This window comes from Lycium ferocissimum, chromosome 5, assembly GCF_029784015.1.
Source record: "Lycium ferocissimum isolate CSIRO_LF1 chromosome 5, AGI_CSIRO_Lferr_CH_V1, whole genome shotgun sequence".
Taxonomy (NCBI): Eukaryota; Viridiplantae; Streptophyta; class Magnoliopsida; order Solanales; family Solanaceae; genus Lycium; species Lycium ferocissimum.
In genome coordinates this window covers 16,719,539-16,736,173 of record NC_081346.1, presented here as the reverse complement: position 1 = coordinate 16,736,173, position 16,635 = coordinate 16,719,539, and the positions used below count along the sequence as shown (strand labels likewise).

Sequence of the window (16,635 nt, the reverse complement as noted above, 5' to 3'; positions counted from 1 at the left end):
CAATAATTTTTGGAATTAACTTCACATTTAGTCGTTGAATTTTATTCACTACAGCAATAATTTCATAATTTTTTTGTCTAATTAAAATAATTCTATTTTTTAAATGTAAAATCACAAAATTAATTTTTGTACCATTAAAATAAATAAACCATGTGTAAGTTGCTCAGAAACTACAAATGACGGAAACGTCAAAAGTTCCTCACCACGGGTAGTTGTATTTTTTGTTTTTTGTTTGTTTCATATACATAATCTTTTTAAAATTTCTTTTGTTTCATAAGCTTTTCGGCATTTGCAAACTTTAAGCTAAAAAATTGACATTTCGGTCATTTGTGTATCCCAGGCAATAATCATATACTCCCTCCGTTCACTTTTATTTATCCCATATTATAAAAATAAATTTTCACTTTTACTTGTCACTTTTAGCATATCAAAAGAAGACAATTTCTTTTTTCTTGTTTTACCCATAGTATTAAATACTCACTTCAAATTATTTTTCAAATCCAATAAAAATATGCACCAATTGATAAATTATGCATTTCATTTATTATTTCTTAAAAGGTGTGCACAGTTAAAAGTAAACAAGTAAAAATGAATGGATGGAGTATCTCATTTACTATAGTCGGACAAGAACTAATGCCTTAATGCATATGCGGCCCCCTAAATTTGCCTATTTTTTCATTTTGACACTTCAATTAAGTGTTTTTATTATTGAACCCCTGAACTCATCCTCAAGTATGTCTATCAAACCCCTTAAATCTGATTTTTATTAGAAGCAGAAATTAAATTGAGGAAATAAAGGTGGAGTAATATTTTAGACATGTGGTAAGCTATTTTATAGATCATGAATGTGTCGGTTTCTACTGGTTCTGCTCTTCTACTGTCAACTTAATTAAGAGCTTCCCTTTTTTCCCCTCTCATTTGCTGCTAATCTTAATTGAAAAATGCCATAATTAAATTAGAATATATATTTATTAGTATGTTACTACATTGAAGATGGAATATTATGTAAATCGGATTGTGTTTGATAGACACACTTGAGAACGAGTTCAGAAATTCAATAGGAACAACACTTAAATCAAGTATCAAAATGGCAAAAAAGGACAAGTTTAGGGGGCGCATATGCATTAAGCCAAAACTAATTTTATGACTTTAATGTTATAAATAATACTCAACAACTTTGATGTGACAACTGACAACATATTTTATGACTTTACTAATAGCGGACTCCAGTGGCCCTAGGATTAACCCTAATTTCGATGATGGAACTTAGAGAAAATAAATGTTAGACTCGTGTGCCCTGTCTTAACATGTCTTTTGGTCCAGAATTTGAGTAAATTCCCTAAAAGGGTCACCCATATTTTAAAAATTGTCCACTAATATTCATTTTTTTTTTTTTAGGATTACGATATCACTCAACTCACTATTATCCTCAAAATATACTAAACACACAAAATTATTTCTCTCCTACTTGGCATGTCATATCACATTAAAATTCTATGTTTTTATTAACCAATTTATTTATAAGACATCAAACCCATTTAACCCATTTTTGCTCATGAGAGTCCTACCAAACCCATTTAACCCGGTGACCTGTAGATCTAATGACTGTAAGGCCTCATTTGTTTTCATTTGTTTTCATTAAGATTAAGACGTACGAATGCGTAACGCACATACGAATGATTAAGATGTTGTCTCAGATACGAACATTTTGAATGATTAAGATTTGTTTGTTTTTCGACATACGAATGTGCGAGAATATATTTATTTAAACATAATAAATATACAATTCAAATAAAAAAGTAACTAAATAAAAAATTAATAAAATAAAAATATTATTTGACAAAAAAATGAAACATTTATGCTCGCTAGTGATGATGGAGATGCTTTGTAGTGGTGGTGGGTAGGGTAAGTGTGGTGGTGGGTTAGGTGGGGTAGGGGTGGTGGGTGGTGGTGATGGTGTGGTGGAGTGCGGGGTAAGGTGGTGGTGAGGGGGGTGATTGGGGGTAAGGTAGGTGGGTGGTGGGGGGTTAGGATGGTGTTGGTGGTGAGTGGGGGGGGGGGGGGAGGGTGGTTGGGGGTAAGATAGATGGGTGGTGATAGTGGGTGGGTTGTTGGGGTGGGGGTGAGTAGGTGGGGTTGGGGTGGTGTTGCTAGTGAGTGGAGGTGTTGGGGTGGAGCCGGTGGTAAAAATTCTTCATAAAAAAAAGTACCTCTTGATGATATTCAGATTTTATTCAAGATCTTAATGCATTTTTTTACACGGATTGCCCTTCTTTTGAGGTGGTCTTTAAATTTTGCCCCTCATATTTGTGGTCTTTAAATTATGCCCCTCATATTCTTTGGTCTTTAATTTTTGCGCTTCGTTAGTTCTCGAGCGTTCGCCCGAGAAATCATGAGGTTCGAGTTCGAACCACTCAAGCATAAATTTAAAAAAAAAAAATTACAAGGCAAGGTTTGGGTCGCGTGTATCACGGACCAAAGCATACACTTGTTAAGGAATTACCAATTTATGCCCGGACATGCTTTCATGCCTTATTGTATGGCACTTGGCATAAGTATCAAGATAGGAGATAACTTTGGTAATTCCTTAACAAGTTTATCTTGGGTGGAGTATACTTATACAAACTTTTAATGGGCAAACTTTTATGCCGGTACCCGCATAAACTTGTGAAGGATTATCAAAGTTATGCGGACCGACATACTTATGCCAAGTACGCCCATAAGACATAAATGTCGGGTCAAGCATAACTTTGCATTCCTTCTGAAACATATGCGGTGATGGCACAGAGAAATTTAAAACTCTGCCTTGCGAATTTTTTTTAAAATTTTGACTGTGTGGGGGTTCGAACCTGGAATCCATGGGTTTTAGCCGAGGGGCAAAATTTAAAGACCACCCCAAAAGAAGGGCAATTCGCAGAATTGCCCATCTTAATGATTAAGACTTATTCAGACCAAATAAGTTGTTAGATCTTAATGTAAATAAATACACTTAATGGTATAAAGTCTGAACCATTCAGATTCAGACCTCCATTAAGTGCAAACAAATGAGGCCTTATTCTGTAAACTGAAATTAATCACCTGACATTTGCCTTCTTCCATGGTCTCACTTATGATATAATTTATGTAGTTTGTTAAACTAAAACTTGAAAATATAAAGTGTAAGAATTTAAAATGTTCATAAAGAAAAACTTTAAAAACAATTTACTATGTTAAAAGTGCGATTTTCCTAAGTACTGGCTATCCAAATGTACTGACAATGAAAAGAAGAAAACTCATCCAACTTACAGCAAAAATGAAGTGAAGCATATTGAGTACACATATACATGAGATCGAAACCAAAATTAAGAAGAACAAACAATTTTTAAAACCAGGAAAGGAGATTTTATCTCAAACTAGAATACGATTTTTAAAACCAGGAAAGGATAAGCATTGGTTAAATGGGTTTGAGTTGGGTTGGATCAGTGTTAAATGAGTTAAATAGATTTATTATTAAAAAATAGTATATTAATGTGACATGACATGCCATTTAGAAAAGAAGAATGATTTTGTGTGTTTAGTATATTTTGAGAAAAATAGCAATAGTTGAGTGATATTATAGTCTTAAAAGAAACAAAAATGATATTAATAGGCAATTCTCCAAACACAAATAACTATTTTTGGGAATTTACTCTCCAGAATCGTCACAAGAGTAGAGGCAAATGTTAAGGAATGCAATGCCTACGTCCACACTCTCCTTTTTTCTTTCCAAATTCATTTTTCGGTATTTTAAGATGTCTTTATCTTACCCGCAAAGGTGGCTCAGTTGGTTGAAGCGTGGAGCACTTTCGTAATGAAGGTCTCAAGTACCAAATCACTGCGATATAGAGAGGATTTCTGAAATTTATTCTGTGTCTTGCGCACCCGAACGGTGTGTTGCCGGTTCCCATGTCATCAAAAAAAAAAAAAAAAAAAAAGTCTTTATCTTTAATTTCAGTAGACATTTAAAATTAGATGAACCAAAAATGAGAATATTTGTATGGATGGGAATACTCATGATCTTGAATTGATTCAAACAGTAAATACGCCCATGTAGATATTAGAGTGGTTAACTCTCAGGAAACCACACTAGTGGCCAAAGTTGGTATATGTGCTACTTGCACATTTGGTGAAATTGTCATCAGAATGGCTTTCCACCATCCAGAAACTGCGTTTATTCATAAAAAGAGGAGGAGATCACTGAGGGATCACTCATATTTAAAAGGAGAAAAACTAACGCGGTAAAAGTTAATTTTTCTATGGTACCAGAGCCCAATAACGGCTGATATTCTCTTTATATATACAAAAGGGCCGCCACTCTGCACTTGCAAGCTAAAAAAAAGTAACCGACTGCAAACACCTAGCAAAATTATAACCCTGTATCCTTATGAACATGCTGTAAACCTACCGCGTCCATGTGAATAAACTATTAATGTACACCGTTATTGGCAATCTCGCCCTACTTGTTGCCCAGTCCCCGAAAGAAGAGAGGAAACGTATTACTGCGTCTTGTTTCAGGTATTGCCTGCTCAGTTTGTGAAACAGACCCTTTCTGCTGTTCCTTATCTGGGAAAGGAAAGGAAAGAGAAAGCGAGAGAGAAGCAGAGACATCCTCCACCTCCTCCACTCCAGCTTCTTCCTTCGCTGAAGAATGGTCCTGACTGACTTTCTTGTCTGCTTTCCCAACTAAAAAGGGTGGTATACCCGGAGTCAGCGAATGTGTCTCGCCACCTTGGCCCTGATTGACTTTTTTGTCTACCTTCCCAACTAAAAAGGGTGGTATTCCCGGAGTCAGCGAATGTATCTCGCCGCCACCTTGGTCCTGAATGATTTTCTTGTCTACTTTCCCAACTAAAAAGGGCGGGATTCCCTGAGTCAGCAAATGTGTCTCACCACCTTGGTCCTGACTGATTTTCTTGTCTACTTTCCCAACTAAAAAGGGTGGGATTCCCTGGGTCAGCAAACTTGACTCACCACCTAATGCTAGCTCAAGATTTGGGACTCTATCACTAAGCCGATCATTGTCTGGATGACGCATTTGCCAAGGGGTTGAGCTAGTCTTAACAGGATTTGGATCAACAGGGAAGAAATATCTTGCTGCACTCCCCGACCACTCCGGGATAGCTGCTTTACTCAGAGCTTCATCATACCCAGTATCCGGAAGATAGGGTCCATAAGAGGAACCATGCATCCGTGACAACAGATCATCGCTGGAACAACTAGTTTGCTCGCTGTTACCATAAGATCCACCAATACTAGTCTTCAATTTTTTGTCGTAGTGTGCCCTTTCAACTAGAATGTCATGATCATTAAAACTTCGAGTTGCCTGATTAACTCCAGAGTTAGCAGAATGCATCACGGTCTCAACAGAACGTGGACGTTTCAGGTGGTTCAGCACATCACTATTGAGCGCCTTCCCTGTTGGTTCAGTAGTTGCACTTCCACTTGTTTCAGATGCCTCTTCATCCTTATACTCATCTTCCAGATTTATCTCAAATTTCCTACCATTTGTGCTACTAAAGCCCTTCCCCGTGCTGCCCACAGAAGCTTTCTCCGGCATATGACCTGCAGCTTCATCAACAGAACCAAATGGCTTCTGTCTATCAAGTAAAGAACCACATTCCATTGGCACTGGTTCACTTGTACTAAGATATGACGAAGTATTGGCAGCTGGAGTAAAACTACTTTGCACTTCCGCTTTGCATTCACGTACAGTATCACCGACCTAAAAGAGAGTTAATGATGTGCATTAGGAACATGCTGCAGCAATGTAAATAAATTAGTGTTTAAGCAACAGAGAGTAAGGGGAAATTCTCCGGAGACATCATTCAAGGGAGGGAAAAAAACAGGGACCACCCCCCCCCCCCAAAAAAAAACCCAAGCCCCACTGGTTGCAAACTTGGGTCAACCATGAGTTGATCCCATTAGGTAAAGGCAATAAATCAAGTAGCTGGAATTCTTAAAAAAATTGAGTGAGCAACACGAAACAGTGAATATGGCCCCGCTTGTGGTCCCCAAGTATATGTGATGACCAGGGTCGTGGACCCAAAAGAGTCCTAAGGTTTTTGGACCGGTCACTCAGCCAAAAGGTATTGAGACAAAAATAAAACCCATATAACTGCAGCATAAAGGATAAATTAGACATGACTTTGATAATAAGAAATTTGAGCTCACACACTCACTACAAAGAAAAAGAAGCAGAAGAAACATTTGTGAATAACAAGACAAATGCTCTGCCAAGATCTAAGAGAATCAGGACAACTGCAAAGTCTGAAATAATAGCCAATTACCTGTTCCAATTTCGAGCATTTGATGTGAGCAACAAATGAGTGATATGGATTTAATAGCACATAGCACAACCACACTATATCCCAAGTGTAAACAAATAGAAGTCAGAGATCTTCTCCCCATGAAGTAAGACAACAAAATAAAAGATTGAGCAAGAGACTCTCCAGTGGTTTGCCTAAAGCTAATTACACTGTTTTGGGACATAATGAGAATGCACTCATTAGAAAATGTTGTGATCCATATAAGGATCGGCATAATTAGTTATCAAGTCAAATCACTCAAGTGCTTTGAATGATCCATACACCCCCCCCCAAAAAAAAAAAAAAAAAAAAAAAGACAGGAATGATACTAGCCAGAAATGGCAAACCTAAAAGAAAAGATAAAAACTCTGAAATCATGTCATATGACACCATTCTAAAGCAACAATGCCAGAACCGGGCCCGCATTTGGACTTTAAGTTGATATCAGACATGTTCCATACAGACTAAAGAACTCAAGTTGACTAGGATTTGTTTGTAGGTCACCAGTTCAAAAGCAAAAACCCGGATTTGCATGACCTTAACAACTAAAAGCACAATAAGCATTGAAATAGCAAGTCAGTAAAAGCATTCAAGCAGACAACATATTAAAGTCGCAAAAGGAACTCAAGCAGCATTGGACTCTCTCAGCATGTATTTACTTATTTTTCTTTTTTTGAGTGAGGGAGGCACTCTAGGGCAGTGTGTGTGTGAATATATGAGTTCCGGATCCAAACACAGACTCTTTGTCAAATCTTAGATTAAAGTAGCAAATTTTCTACTTTATTGCCTTGGAAACTCCTTGCTCTCTCACTTCTCCTATCAAATTTTCTCCTATAACGGAGCACAACCTCCTTGTTCACATGTACCTACTAAAAAGAACATCCCAGATAGAAGTAGAAGGTAAATACGAATGCACCACCACCTATTTGGAAACTGTACCGCATTCAAAAGGCAATAAGTAGGAAACAACTAATCAAATTTGCTCTAAGATGAAACTATTACAACACTGAGCAATTGAACAACAATTGGTGAAGCTCTCTATGCAAACATGATGAAGTTAAACAGCACCTGGAAAATGCCAAATTGTCTCCTCTCTAGGGCAGAATTCATGTGGCTGGATGGTACAGTAGACATGGAGCTACGCTCCAGATGCTCCACATTTGTGTCTGCAGAGTCACCTTTGCATACTTGGGACGCTTTCGAATCAACATTTCCATTAACTAATGGGCAACCAGACTCCTTTGAAGCAATTACCTCACCATCCATGGAAACGTTAGCACTTGTAACATTGTCTACAGGCCTGAGGCAACGTACATTTTCTGGAAAAGACACGACTGACTTTGGAATATCTTGAGGTGCAAGAGATGGCTTTCCAGCTGCTTGCATATGTTGCATGCAGCTTGCCTTCTTTACTCTAAAGACACCCCATAGGAAGAACATCATATTCCACCCTGCATAAACAGCATGAACAGAACAATAAAAAACAAGGGCAAAGTTTCTCCATCTCATTTTGCATCAAGTATCTTCCAGAGCACCTCAACATATATCAAATTCAAGAAAGTATCTCATCAAATGTGTCATCCTTACGTTGAGATTTTTCAGGAAGTTGGTTAGATGGGAATATCAGAAGTTCGACACCTTGAAGATTAGCTTTGAGAGCCGTGTCATTCCTAATCATATTCTCCACCAAAGTTTTATAGCACCTCTCGTAGCTGAAACATTTTATATTACCATTAGTTTCAGATTGAAAAAAAATAAACAATACCAATTTACTGAAAGCAAGAAAGTTTAAGTGGAACAGTTACCTCCCAATATCTTTAGCAAAAAAGAACAGCGCAATATTATCTTCTTTAACACCATACTCCTGAAATTGAATTGGCCAAGTGCTCAATCGTGATACCTCATTAAAGAGGACCCTTTGAGGAAATTTGTTTACTGTGTCAACAACATTGGGTGATGCACAACTTGATAAATGAGCCTGAATTCCATCACAGTCAAGAGTTCTCCCACTCTTCTGAACCTCAAAAGCACCCCTGAACAAAAAGTAAGCATAAACAACTGCTTCTGAAATGCAATAAAATCTCACAACTGCAACCAATCATAAGTCGTAAGGGAGAAAAAACTAAACAAAGAAGATAAAGTCGGACATCATACTGCCATATATATTCATGCTCTGGAATTGCTGTCCTCGAAAGTATTAACATTGCTGCTTGAGAATATCTAAGTAAATCAACAAGTGAAGACTTTTCGTCAGACGGAAGAATAGGGAACGCGTTCCCTGCTCCGGCAAGAGCTTCAGCAGGAGGCACTGACAGCTGCCCCAAGCTACCGATTTCCTGTTTATGAAAGCCAGTCATTGAGTTCGATGACACCCCATAGCCGTCCTCATTGGCAGATAAATTTCTTCTGCTACTTGAACCAGATAGTGGATCTTGCACTGTTGCTTCAGAATTTGTGTTTGACACAGCTAAATCATCAGATTGATCCAAAACTCTATTCTTCCGGCATATTCCAGGCTTCCTTAGCATAGCAGCCTCAATTGCAGCTTTAAGATTGCTGGTGCCATTTGGGGCCTCTCTAGTATTTCTTACAGCAGAAACATCAGAAGTGGATAATTCAGACCCTTCAACAGTGCAACTATCTGCCAAGTGACCACTTCCTTTACACTTCTGGCAGAAGAGTGACTTACTACCAGTTCCAGCTTGTTTTAAGCGTCTCCCAGAACTCTCCTTTGTTCTCTCACCAACATTTTTTGACTCACTCGGTTGGGACAGCTCATCTGACAGACCTTCACCAGCGCTAGATGTTGGTCTCTCAGCGATATGAGAGTTTGACAAAGAATCATCCCTAGCGCTACTCTGGTCAGTTCTCTGATCAGAGCTACTAATTGTATTGACAGCAAGAGCTCCTGGGGAGATGGATGTGTGTGATATCTGCTTCTTAGCTTCATCTGATTCATGTAGAAAGAAAATGCATCATGAAATGAATATGTAGAAGGCTTTAACCCCACCTCTCCCTGAAAAGAATATGAGTAAAAGGAAAAAGATACAGAAGGCACATCAACGCAAAGCCACTCTACCTGAATAAACAGATACATCCTGAGTCCTACGAGCAACAGCACCAGAAGATTTCAATAATGACACAGGTTTGCTGTCAACCTGACCTGTCCTCGAATCACGGATATTACTTGAGGAAGAAAGTGGAGAAGGGTCACCTCGAAATGCAGATCTTTGATCGGTTCTAGAAGGAACAGAAGTGCTGGGAGAACGCTCTGATCTAAAAGAATTCTTCCTTTCAAATTGATTTCGTTCTTTTGTCGACATTTGTCCTTTGTCCTGAGCAGAGGAAAACTTAGGGGATAACATTTTAACCTTTGACTCAGAAACATTGTTGCGGCTTGTGTTTATCGATCTAAATGACATAGATTTGCCCATTGATCGACTAGAACTCTCTTTCGCATCAAGACCAACAGACTCTCTGACCAATTTCTGCTTCGGCAGGAAGCCCTCATCGACAAGTTGCACTTGTCGTTTTGCAGCCAGGGAACTGAAAGAATTAGACTTTGAAAAGGTACCTGCAGGTACAAAAAGAATTCAGCTTAATTGATTACGGCATACTGTGTGCCATATCAAGTGGCAGAAAACATCAGACAATTCAGAGGATCTCTTAGTAAGTGGAGAAGATAAGATCCAGGCCAATTTCGATAAAATTACCTCTAGAAGTTTGTGTTCGTGACCCCCAAGCTGGTGTATCATGAACAGAAAGTCCTCCAGAGGAGATTTGATTTGCAGATCTTAACTTCCCCTTATCTGGGTTCTTAAATGAACTTTCACGAGAAAGTGCAGGAAGTCTGTTGGGACTCAGCGTTTTGGGTGACCCCGAAATTGGTTCAAGAGCCTGCTTCTTTGCCACAGAAGAAACTTCAGTATCATCCATACGCCTCTTGCCAGAAATTTTTGCATCAGAAACTATGTCACCGTCAAAATCAGAAGGTTTTGATTCCGTTTTTATGGTGAGGCCTGTATTTCCAACAGCAATTTTACCAGTAGGACAACTTTTTCCATTTCCATCAAGCTTCACAGATTTAACTTCTTTCCGATTTTTCATTTCCTCGTCAGATTTGCATTCCTCGCACATCCAATCCCCCTCTGGAACTTTTTGTAACATTTTTCGCATGCAATAACTGGGATAAAACAACAAATATTCTCGTCAACCGCAAGGAACCAAATGACCATGTGAAGATAAAATGAATTGGAGGCTTACGTATGTTCTGCACCATCTGTACACTTGCAACATATGGCAAGTAAATCCTCCCGACCAGCATCTCCACATATATCACAAACTTTCACCTGTAATTGGCAAAGAAATCACACTGACAATTTCAAAGGGGGAAAAAGGTGTGTAGTACAATACAAACTTGCAAGCTAATACTAAACTCGCAAACTAGTAAGAAGGAACAACTACAAAATCCACATAATAAGGCAGCATGATTGCATGATCTAAGCTACATACAGTTCTCCAAGAAAGACAAGACATGTCAAACACATCACTTCTATGCACAAGAAAAGAGAAATGCGTACCTCAATCAAAGATGCAAACATAACTCACATGCATGGCACTAATTCATACATTGCAATCGGTAATAGTAGTGACAAAACATTTTCCTGCTAAAAGAATTTCCAATGACACCTTTATTTATCACGCCTTTTAGACCAAAAAAGAATCTGCACGACTGATCTAAACAAATAAAGAGCCAAAGCAGCAGTTGTTACAGATCAGGAGCCACTTGTTTTTTTTTTTTGTTTTTTTTTTTTAATGTCCATATAAAAGTTGATCGATTTGACCATCCATTTGAAGTGCGGCTATTCATTTAGCTTTCTGAATTCTGCCCAACAATTTTTTCTTTATAATGGTCTAATAACCCCTGTCAAACATTCAGTGAGTGAGGTGCCAACATATTCAGCACAGAACCATAGAATTTGATATTGGCATTTAGCTCTACCAGCGGAAATAACTATTTTCTGTAAACAAGTTAGGACTGTCTAAACCCCATAGTAGGAATGATGCCCCTTACAAGTCATGCTTTAGCATTCAATAGTCTTCCGCCTTGACAGGCATGACATGTCCAACCAACTAAATATAAGGTATGAGCTAATTATGGGAAGAATATATGCAAATGCGTGCACATATTCTACAAGTTTAGTAGGCTTCTTCAGTGCCTGAAGACATGAAAACATAAGATTTCTCACATTTCCTATGCCAGATGCTAATCACTCATAGGCTTCTAAGTCAGGTCGTAGTAACCTGAAGTCACATGCAAACACAGTAACAACAACAACATACCCAGTGTAATCCCCCGAGGTGGGGTCTGGGGAGGGTAGAGTGTACACAGACCTTCCCCTACCATGGAAGTAGGGAGGCTGTTTCCGAAAGACCCTCGGCTCAAAGAAAAGAAAGAAAAGCAACCAATCACAACTGACTATCAGTTTCTTATCATGTTGCCCGGGATTGATCCATTGGGATGAGACAAATGACAAGCTTAGAGGACAAAACAAACAAAAAGAAAAAGAATGAGTATTCCAGGAGCGAATAGTAAAAGCATTCTTACTTACATCTTGCTCCTCTATGTCAGAATCCTCACTCTCATCCATTTGATGAGACTGTAAAGCATCCTTTGTATCAGACGAAACAGGTGATCCAACACTCTTTTCATCATCCTTCTCGGGACAAGTATCAGCAGGTAGATCATCAGAAGCTTCAGATGCCACGTCATTCTTTACTGATGAATGGTTATTTTCCAAATAGTCTCCTGTACTATGTGCATTTCTTGAAGAGGTCGCCTCACTAGGTGCCTTATTATTTGCTTCCCCGCTACTTTCATTCCGCCTACTATGGCCAATTGGAGTACCATCATCAGCCTCATTTTTCACGTGTACACATCCAGCAGAAGTTTGATTATTTATAGTCTTCCCACTAGAAGTAGAAGAACACTGAAGACTTGATCTGTCTCCACTCATCTTACCAACGCTGGACAATTTATTAGCTTCATCTCCTCTCACGATACATGACATGTTGTCATCAAGGCCTTCAAGAGATTTGGGATCCTTTAACTTCGCAAGCACTGCACCATCTGAAGTAGCCGATGAAACATCAGAAGTCCTTGCATTTGCTTTAACTTCAGTGTTTGCAGAGACAGATAAGTTACTTGAACTTGTGTGGATTGCGCTGTTTATTTCACTACTCTGTCTAATTTCACATTTTCTAGTCTTATTAGAAGATGAAACGTCATTGACAGAGAAACTTAAGTTATTTATCATACCGCTTCCCCCCGATAATTGATCAACTTTTGACTCCATTTGACTTTGACTAGTGGGGATACAAGATGAGCAAGGAGTGGAACACACGTTACACGTCCCAGAGACTAGTCTTCCACCAACACTCTGATTCCGAGAACACAGAATCGATTCCTTACTGACTTCAGTTGACACCTGAACACAATAAAACATTTGAAAAAAGAGTTTTGGTTAAGTGAGGAATCAACAATAGGGCTACCAACCGGATATAAAGAATGTAGATAGTATGTGACACTTTATTGATTGTTTGCAAGTTTAGGAATTCCAAGCAGGATTCCTTCTTTTTGTTTTGGTATAGAAGAAGTTCTATCACTTGTAATGCCTTAGCACCTGCCGGTGCTAGGCTGTTCCTTTTTTTCTATATATATACTCTACTTTGCTTCTCAAAAAAAAAAAAATAGTGCAACCTAACTAAAATAAAAAAGTTACCTTACGGCAAAAAGATGAGTCAAGCATACCAGGAAAAGGTCCTTATCAAAAATAGCATACTAGGAAAAGGCCTACTGACAAGCTTTAACATCTCAGGTATCTTATATGGTATATATTGGAAAGGATCACTTAGCAACCTTCTTTTCTTTTTCTTTGTTTGTGAAACAGGTAACATAGCAACCTTCTTTTTTCTAGAGTAGAATAGAATAAAGAACGGGCTAGCTCTTCACATTCAAAAATCCCTCTTAACACTAGTCAAAAAGATTCCCTACAACTATGATGACGGTAAAAAGCTGAGTCGACCATACTATGGAAGTGCCTGTTAACAAATCATAACATCTCACAATCTAAGTACTGTTAAAAAAAACTATTTTTTTCCTAAATATAACTGGATAAAGAATAAGATGTCCTTCACATTTTCTTTATCAAAAACGATAGCCCTTCACATCCTAAAAATCTTGTAGATACTCTGTTACCAAGGACAGGAAAAGGATTCTGACATCCTTCCATTATAAAATGATGACAAAAGCTAGAACAACCAGACACATTCTACTTGCACCACATTATACATTTCTGCTAAGTTGTTAACAGCTAGTAATTATCAATGATGCCATTACAACCCAAGAAATGGCAATGCTCTCCACTGAAAACAAGAAATTTTCTGGAAAGCCAACCAAGTGTACTTAAACAATGTTTTGAACATACAGGGGAATGTTGGAAGCAAGTAGAAAACGACTATCTACTTATCAGAAGTATCCAACAACAAAGAAATAGTGTCCAGCCTTCTCCTAATTATGGAGATATAAAATCTTCAGCAGGGAAAGAATAGACCATCAAACAGGTTACTGCTCCATGATAAAAAAGAACTAAAACCCGCAGTTACATCTATTTCCGAGACAAACTGAACAATAAAACGACAACAACATACACGGTGTAGTCTCACAAGTGGGGGTCTGGGGAGGGTGAGGTGACAGACCTTACCCCTAACTTTGTGGGCTAGAGAAGTTGTTTCCGGTAGACCCTCGGCTCAAGAAAAATCATGTTTCGGAACAGGTTGGGAAAAAAATGCACGAGTAAAAAGCTACGATGAAATACTGAAGAAAGAAACATAACGACAATAAAATAGCACAGATACCAAAGTAAAAGAAACAACAGTATTAATAAAATTGGAGAACAAGCTAACGTAGCATAAAATTAACAATACTGGACAAACTAGTAATTGACAACAACAACAAAAAAGTATTGTCCAGCCTTCTCCTAAATATGAAAATATAAAATCTTCGGCAGGGAAAGAACACACCATCAAACAGGTTACCGCTCCATGATAAAAAAAGAGCTAAAACTCGCAGTTTACATCTATTTCTGAGACAAACTAATAGACACAAATAGGACAGTGAATATACATCACGTTAACGGAAAAGAATAATGAGTCAACAGAATGAGCACAAAGCACGTAAATTACCCTGTAGTCTCACCGTATTCGTCTGGAAGTTACAAATAGATTCATCAAACGGCCCTTGCATCCGATGGTTTCCTCTCAACAAAGGCGTAATCTAAAAATGTATTAAAAACACTATCAGTTACAGCCAAACAGCATATTCCAAAAATCTAGGAAAACAACAGTACAGCAAATAGATCGTGTAGCACTTCAATAACATAACCTGAACTGAACAAATCCCACAACATCGCTAAGCAAAATTAATAAATTAAGGAAAAAATTACATTTTTGATTAATTAGAAACCCTAACCTTGACAGAAGTAAACAATCGTCTTCAAATAAGTATCAGGAACAAATCAACATTGAAATTTATCCACAAACGACGCCGTTCCATACTGATTCCAATTGAAAAAGGAAAAAAAAAAATCGAAACTTTTGATTGACACACGATTCAATTGAAAAATAAACGCATCAATTGAAGCTATCTACTAATGAATTGATAGGATACAAAGGCAAAAAAAAACCCTAATTGAATTTAAGATTAAAACAAAACAAAACAAAATAAATAAAAAAAGACGTGCCTTTGGTTGGGAAAGAGTGAAAGTCACATTGTATAAGTCATTGATAGTTCGTTCCTTGTGTTTAGACATCGCCGACAAGGTAACGATGATCGATTAAACATTCGCCATTTAGCGTAATTAGTTATATCTCAACAATTCAACGCATGCAATTGAAAGAAAACCCCCAAATAAATCCAAATGCTTATTATCTGTATACTCTCTCTCTCCTCTAAGGAAAAAAAATATATATGTGGTTGGCAAATGTTAATTATGATAGTTGTAAAGGGCGATTCTGTAAAACAAGATAAAAATACTAGTACAATTACAATCTATGTGTATTTTTATTTTTATTTATAAGATGAACAGAAAAAGTACGTACGTAGTAATTTACTTGAGTGTTTGAATGAGCAAATTGACGTGTTATTTTGTTCCGTGAACAGTTACAACACGCACTTGCGCCTTTATTTCCCTCTGGCTTGCGGCGTACACACAGACACACAGTGATTTGTTATTTTTCTTTCTTACCAGCAAGGAACACACCACGGACCACGCTACTTCTATATATACCGTGTGATGGGTAAGATTACTTGTACAATTTTATTGCTATGGACTATGGAGCATGTGATAATATATTATTGGTACCACATGTTCTCTTTTTCTTTTCTTTTATTATTATCTCTTTTTAAAGAGGAGGAATAATCTGGTTATCATGGATACAGTAAAATCAATTCTTATTTTGCACTCTCTTTTATGGGCCTTAAACATATCATGAATTCTTCAGAGTGGATCGGTATGCTGGACGTATGGTACTGTCGAAATGCATACTCCTTTTTATGAAATTATAAACTCCACGAAATTAATAATTACAATTATAAACTTCATGAAACCGATAATTGCAATATCGTAGTAATATGAGCGTTATTTAACAAATTAATTACAGTAACAGATTGAGTTAATTGAAAAATAGATTTAGTTAATTGAATAATAAATTTGGCTAGTGAATCATAAATAAGATTATGTTATAAACTTAGCCTATTTTAAGTTTGAGGGGGCCGGGGCGAATAAATCATGTTTATACGCATATGCACCAGTCAAAATCGTTCATTCTTACATTATTATTATTATTTTGTATTGCCTAAATATATCGAATTTGAAAAACTTACAATTTTTCTTTCCAATTTCATTTCATTATTCACCTTCTTACAACAAAAGTTCTATAGTCAGCATCACATATATTCACAGCGAGGAGATTGAGGTTTATCGATATCTAAAAAGGTGATGCAATGGTATAAACCTAGAAGTGCAATCTGTTTTCACATTCTATTTTCGTACTAAATATTGTAACACTAGATTTTGCCATTGATAGAAATTTATAATTTATTTTTAAATATATAAAAATAGACTAATATAATATAACTAGTAACTCCAAGAAAATAAATTATAAAACTGTTATTGATCCAGGCCCATTTGTCCATGCAGACCACTCTAGAAACTTTCGTAATAGATTTAACGGAGATTTAATAGCAAAAAGT

The 16,635-nt window shown here is 37.4% G+C and overlaps 1 protein-coding gene across 1 annotated transcript; it reads right to left on the bottom strand.

Annotated features, from left to right (window-relative positions):
- Nucleotides 1-4,249: 4,249 nt before the first annotated feature.
- On the bottom strand, nucleotides 4,250-15,598 carry LOC132056244 (uncharacterized). The gene is made up of 11 exons (XM_059448345.1): nucleotides 15,483-15,598; nucleotides 14,581-14,658; nucleotides 11,936-12,811; nucleotides 10,587-10,672; nucleotides 10,037-10,506; nucleotides 9,403-9,897; nucleotides 8,478-9,273; nucleotides 8,129-8,356; nucleotides 7,911-8,035; nucleotides 7,392-7,774; nucleotides 4,250-5,740 (listed from the first exon to the last, which is right to left on the bottom strand). Exons 2-11 carry the CDS (start codon nucleotides 14,626-14,628, stop codon nucleotides 4,475-4,477), a joined length of 4,773 nt encoding a protein of 1,590 aa, XP_059304328.1. The 5' UTR covers nucleotides 14,629-14,658; nucleotides 15,483-15,598; the 3' UTR covers nucleotides 4,250-4,474.
- Nucleotides 15,599-16,635: the final 1,037 nt, after the last annotated feature.